The 7,055-nt window shown below is 41.7% G+C and overlaps 1 protein-coding gene across 1 annotated transcript; it reads left to right on the top strand.

Moving 5' to 3' along the window:
* The first annotated feature begins 5,694 nt into the window (after nt 1-5,694).
* On the top strand, nt 5,695-7,055 carry LOC138879804 (uncharacterized). Its single transcript, XM_070159438.1, has 3 exons — nt 5,695-5,956; nt 6,065-6,888; nt 7,005-7,055. The coding sequence occupies exons 1-3, from the start codon at nt 5,695-5,697 to the stop codon at nt 7,053-7,055; spliced, it is 1,137 nt and encodes a 378-aa protein (XP_070015539.1).

The following is a 7,055-nucleotide window of genomic DNA, read 5'->3' as shown; positions in this document are numbered from 1 at the left end:
TGTAAGCTTAATCAATTAGAACCCTCAAGTAGTTAATGACACAATTATTCTATTGCGTAAGCTAGGAAATGGTGTTTAGCGAATTTCACTGCATTTCCCAAAATAACAATACGTTAAAATCCTTAAGCACGCTCTTAATAAAGTTACCTTCTTAAACTCGGGTGCGCATTGATACGACCCAAATCCAAATCCCGATGAAGCCAAGATGTGTCGACAACCGCGGGTGCATTGATTGCGACGTGGTTCGAAACATGTTTTCGCGACATCGTAATTCTTATAAAAAATAATTAATGATAGAAAAGAGCTTTACAAATTTAAGACGAGCTTCACCACACCAAAAAATAATAAATGTGGTCCCCTTAGCAAGTAAGTATTGACATAATTAGAATTGGGATGGCCGTTTAGCGAACTTCACGGGTTTTCCCCAAAGTAACACTACGTTAGTATCTTTAGGCACGATTTAATTAAGTAATTTTCTTAAAAATCGGGTGCGCATTGATGCGACTCAAATCCAAATCTCGACGAAATCAAAAATGTGTTGATAACTACGGGTGCATTGATTGCGACGTGGTTCGAAACACGTTTTCATGACGTCGTAATTCTTTAAAAATAATTATAATAAAAGCGGTTTACAAATAAAAAGCACATGAGCTAGCATGTATAAAAAATCAGATAAAATCAAATACAACAGTTAAGCGACCGTGCTAGAACCACGGAGCTCGGGAATGCCTAACACCTTCTCCCAGGTTAATAGAATTCCTTACTCGGATTTCTGGTTCGCAGACTGTAATAGAGTCATAAATTTCCTCGGTTCGGGATTCAACCGGTGACTTGGGACACCATTAATCTCCCAAGTGGCGACTCTGAATAATTAATAATTAAATCCCATTCCGATTGCCCTTTAAATGGAAAAACTCCTTTACGCCCTTCCGGGGGTGTTGGTGTAAAAAGGAGGTGTGACAGCGGCCGGCCGTGGCATCAGTCATGCTATCGATATTCGGCAAAGGAAAGGAATCTTTTGGGCATGTCTTGTTTAAATCCTTATAGTCTACGCATATTCTAAGTTTATTTCCCTTTTAGGGACTACAACTACGTTTGCTAACCATTTAGGATATTTTACCTCCCGGATGGATCCTATATTGAGAAGTTTTGTTACCTCATCCTTAATGAATGCATGTTTTACCTCGGACTGGGGCATTCTCTTTTGCTTTACCGAACGGAACTTCGGGTCCAAGCTCAGTCGATGTGTAGTGATCTCCGGTAGGATCCCTATCATATCTAGGTGGGACCAAGCAAAATAATCCATGTTATCTAAAAGAAATTGAACGAGTGTTTTCCTAAGCTCGGGGGTTAACCTCGTGCCTAGGTATACTTTTTGATCGGGCAAATGCTCGATCAGTATGATTTGCTCCAACTCTTTGACCATTGACTTTGTTACATCAGAATCATCGGGGATTATGACGGTTTAAGATATCATATAGTCATCATCCTCAGAAGCTTCCTACTCCTCCGATTGGGCCGAGGCTGGTGACTGTGGTTGCTATTTGACTTCTTGCTACCCCTTTGACTTTGATCCTTTTGATGAAAGTGTAGATACTGGTTCTACTTTGTTGATTGCAAACATTTCTTTGGCAGCAGGTTGTTCACCGTACACCATTTTAATTCCTTCTGATGTTGGGAACTTCAGGACTTGATGAAGCGTCGAGGGCACTGCCCTCGTGTTATGGATCCAAGCCCTTCTGAGCAGCGCATTGTACCTCATGCCACCTTCGATCACATGGAACATTATTTATTGGATAGTCCCAGCCACATTTACTGGCAAAATAATTTCCCCTTTGGTGGTTTCACTTGCCATGTTGAAGCCATTAATTACCCGAGCTGCGGGCACGACTTGATTTGAAGGCCGAGTTCTCCACGACCCTTGATCAAATAATGTTTTCCGAGCTGCCTGGATCAATCAACATATGTTTAACTTGAATTTTATTCATAAGGATAGATATTACCAATGCGTCATTCTGAGGTTGTTCGATCCCTTCTGCATCTTCGTCATTGAAAGACAAAGTTTCTTCTGGTAAGTAGTCCCAAATTCACTTTTCCCTTGTGATTGTCACCTTGGTGCGTTTAAATACAGGTCCTTGAGGAATATCGACTCCTCCAACGATCATGTGAATCACATGATGTGGATCTTCCTGCTCGTTCTGTCTATTTGAATCTCTATTTTTGAAGTTATTCTTGGCTCGATCACTTAAGAATTCCCGAAGGTGACCCTCGTTGAATAGACGGGCTACCTTATCCCTCAACTGTCTGCAGTCTTCGGTTCTTTGACCATGGGTACCATGGTATTTGCATACTTGATTAGGGTTCATTTGAGTTCGATCGGTCTGTATCTGGGCCATCTAGTATTCTTGATGTGTCCAATGGCTGATACAACTCGACGCATCGATGCTGAAGTTGTATTCTGATAGTCATGGTGCTTCTGTGGGTTCGACATGTTTATCGAAGCCACTTTTACTCATGAGCCCTCGGGGGTTCTATCCTCAATCATTCCTTTGATCATTTCGGACAGGATTACGTCCTGGGCTGCTGTTTCTATGATCTGCGCCGTACGGTTGGTACCGATCTCTGTTTGATTGGGATTCTTTGTCGATGTCCCTTTGAACTCTGCCAACGGACCTATTTGGGTAGATGGAATCGGAAGGGGTTCCCAATTGATCATCATCGACCCTAATCTTTGACTGGTACCGACTATGTACATCGGGCCAAGTCACAACTAGATATTCAATTAAATTCTGCTTTAGTTGTCGTGATGCTATTGAACTTCGTTCGTTCAAACCTTGAGTACAAGCTTGAACAACCCAATCATATGTGACCGGGGGTAGGTCCATCTATCTGGAACAGAGATACGAATTCCCTCAATATTTCGTTGTCCTTTTGTTTTACTTTGAAGAGGTCCGACTTTCTAGTCGCTTATTGCCCATGTGTGTGCCTTCACGAATGAGTCTACAAGCATGGCGAAGGACTCGATGGAATTGGGCGGCAAATTGTGGTACCATATCATCGCCCCTTTCGATAAAGTTTCTCCAAACTTTTTCAATAGAACGTATTCAATCTCATTATCTTCTAAGTCATTTCCCTTTATTGCACATGTATAAGAAGTAACATGTTCATTAGGGTCAGTGGTTCCATTGTATTTGAGAATTTCTGGCATGTGGAATTTATTCAAGACGGGCTTCGGAGCCGCACGGAAGGAAAGGCTTCTGCACGAACTTTTTCGAACCCAAACCCTTTAGGATTGGTGGTATCCCCGGTATTTGGTCAATCCGGGAGTTGTATGTTTCTACCTTTTTATCATTTGCTTCGATTTTCTTTTCTCCTAATTCATTCCATTTAGTGAGCTCCTCGAGCATTTTCATAATGGCGAGGTCAACCCCTGATTCATTGGCGTTCGATCTCTCCGGCACATGTTCGGCTCAATGAACTTCTTGTGATGTTTCGAGCTCAATTCTGCTTGGTGCTCGATTCTGATTTTGGAGTTATGATATAACAGCTTGTTGAGTCTGAAACATCTCAAATATCATTCGAAGGCTAATTCCGCCTTCTTCATTTTGCGTCATGTACACGCTCCTAATTGTCTAAAAACGTGACATGTAGCACTACACGTGACTATTTAACTTAGCCTAAAACCTGCCTAAACTATTTTTAGTTACCTACTTAAACTATCTGGTGTCCCCAAACACCCTCCCCCTTGAGCTATATTCCCCCATATATTAAAACCTCATGTTGGACTTTTAAAGGTACGACTGTCTAATTTTCTTCAATTTAAACTGATCATTGAAATTCTAACGTTTGTAGTCGTGGTTGTTATAGGTGCATGCCTAAAAACTCCTCAAGAACTGGTGAATTGTTTGAAGCATTATCAAATCCCGAGAAAGTTTTCAAGGCATTGAATTGTGTAAACAGGAAAGGAAAACAACAGAACTTAACAGAACAAATTGAACCAGACATGGAAGACGATAATCCAAACAACAGAGACAATGTGAATGACCCAAACGATCAGGGTGTGGTACCTCTTGTGCCAGAAGCAGCACTATATGATTGGGTAGAACCCACCGCTCACAACTTAGCAACTACCATTGTAGTCCCTCAGATACAAGCAGATTCATTCCAGATCACAAATAACATGCTACATTTGTTGCAGAACAAGGGTCTGTTTTCTGGGTCAAACGTTGAAGATCCTTAGCAGCATCTAAAGAATTTGTTATCAATCTATGCCATGCAAAGGCAACATAACATGATACCAGAAGCAATACGACTGTTGTTGTTGTTTCCATTCTCAGTGATGGGAGCCGCTCAGACTTGGCTTAATTCACTCCCCATAAACTCCATCACTACTTGGGAGGAATTAGTCAAGCAATTTGTGAACAAATTTCACCCACCCAATAAGACTGCTCAGCAAATTGATGAGATATTGAGCTTCAGACAGAAACCAACAAAGATGTTACAAGAAACGTGGGACAAATTCAAGGGTCTGCTGGTTACTTGTCCATATCATGGTATTCCAGAGTAGATATTGGGGCAGAGGTTTTACATGGGTTTGGCAGATAGCTTGAAAGCCAATGTCGATGCTTCAGCAGGTGGAGCATTTTTGAGCAAGACGTTCAGAGAAAGCAAGATCCTACTTGACAAGATGGCACAAAACTCAGGATGGATAACAAGAAACGCTCCAATCACTCATGTAGTTCACGTAGTGGATTTAGACCCGACTTACTCCATAGCTAAAAATATGGCCACTCTACTGACACAAATGAGCATCCTCACCAAAAAAGTTGATGAATTAGGTCAGAAGTAGCAGGTACACATAGTTGATGCAACTAATGGGGGTTTATGTACATCATGCATTAATCAACCATATGTTTGCTCGTGAAGTGCTGAAGGTGATAACCAACAATATCAGGAGAACATGAATTATGTGGCCAACTATGGGGGACCGAGACCAGGTGGTCAGAATTGGGGTCCGCAGAATCAACAATATAGACCATCTTAGCAGTAGTACAACAACAAAAATAACCATGGGGCTATGCGACCACAGGGTCAAATGGTGCCTTACCAAAGGCAACAAGGTTACAACCAGCGAAATCAGCATCAGGCTTATCAACAACCTCCACAACAGACTATGAGAGATGAAGATGGGTTTGCTAAACTTGAGGGAATGATGCAAAAGTAATTGGGTCCACTGGAAAACTAACTAACAAAGTAGACTCACATGAGTCAGCGATAAAAGAATATTGAGATCCAATTAGGACAGATTTCATGGCCCTAAATAATCGTCCTCATGGGACGTTACCTGTAGATACCCAAATCAATCCAAAAGAGCAGGGCCCGAAGTAGCTAATAGAAGTGAGTCTCCGAAATGGTAGAGACTTAGATCTGGAGCAAGAAATTGCTCATGAAAGCAGACCGACGAAGACACTAGTGCCAGTACCCGTTGAGCTAGACAATTCAGTAGGGTTAATTGAGGTGACGGTACAACATGCGCAAGAAAACACCAAGAAAGAAGAAGTTGTGAAAGAGATGGAGGTTGCACCAGAGCCGATAGTGGAAGCAGTGTTAGAACAAGAGAAAAATCAGATCACAGGAAAAAAGTGACCTCCAGCACCATTCCTACAGAGATTGGCCAAGTATCAGAAAGATGAGATGTACAAGAAATTCTTGGAGATGTTGAAGCAAATTCAGGTAAACATTCCATTGATTGATGCTTTAAAGGAGATGTCTGGCTATTCGAAGATAATGAAGTACTTGATGTCCCGCAAGTTCGACTTTCAAGATTTGGCCACGGTTACACTAACTCAGACCTGTAGTGCTATTGTAACAAGACCCATAGCTGAGAAGCTGTCTGACCTAGGGAGTTTCACAATCCCTTGCACAATAGGAAACTTTGCATTTGCTAAGGCACTGTGTGATCTGGGAGCAAGCATAAACCTTATTTCCCTAGCTATCTACAAAATGCTAGGCATTATAAGAGCTAGACCCACGTCTATGTTACTACAGCTGGCTGATTGAACAGTGAAGAGGCCCTCTGGGATTCTAGATAATGTATTGGTACAGATTGGGAAGTTTGTGTTCCCAGTAGATTTTGTCATTCTTGACTGTCGGGTTGATGAGGAAATTCCCATAATTTTGGGAAGACCATTCTTGGCCACTGGGAGAGATTTAATTGATTGTGAAACTGGAGAGCTCAAGATGATATTAAACGATGAAGAGATAACATTCAACGTGCAAAAATCTATGCGGACACCAAGTGAATTTGCTAATTGCTCTCTAATAGATACGGTGGATGTAGTTTTGGAGAAAGAAGATGAGGCATTGAACATTAAAGACCCTCTAGCAGCCTGTCTCATGAACTTAGAAGAAGCTAATAGTGAAGACTTGGCAGAGTGGGTACTTGCTTTTGAAGGCCAAGGTTTTTGGAGAAGGGAGCTCGAAATTGAGCCTTTGAACTTAGAGGAAAGAAAAACTCCTCCAGCTAAGCCATCAATAGAAGAGCCACCAAAGTTGGAACTGAAACCACTGCCATCTCATCTCAGGTATGCATTGTTAGGACCTAACTCAACTCTACCTATTATTATCTCATCCAGTTTGTTAGATGTGCATGCAGAACAGCTTTTGCAGGTACTGACTAAGTGCAAGACTGCAATTGGGTGGACTATTGCAGACATTAAGGGGATCAGCCAAGCTTTCTGCATGCATAAGATTCTACTGGAAGATGGGCACAAACCTTCCAGAGAACATCAAAGAAGGTTGAACCCCAACATGAAAGAAGTGGTGAAGAAAGAAGTGATCAAGTGGTTAGATACGGGAATCATATTCCCCATCTATGACAGCAACTGGGTTAGCCCAGTTTAGTGTGTACAAAAAAAAGGAGGTATATTGGTAGTGAAAAATGAGAAGAACGAATTGATATCTACACGAACAGTCACAGGTTGGTGAATCTGTATGGATTACAGGAAGTTGAACTTGGCTACCAGGAAGGACCATTTCCCACTGCCATTCATTGA

The sequence above is a fragment of the Nicotiana sylvestris genome, chromosome 10, assembly GCF_000393655.2.
Source record: "Nicotiana sylvestris chromosome 10, ASM39365v2, whole genome shotgun sequence".
Lineage (NCBI taxonomy): Eukaryota > Viridiplantae > Streptophyta > Magnoliopsida > Solanales > Solanaceae > Nicotiana > Nicotiana sylvestris.
This window is presented reverse-complemented; position numbering and strand designations above follow the sequence as displayed.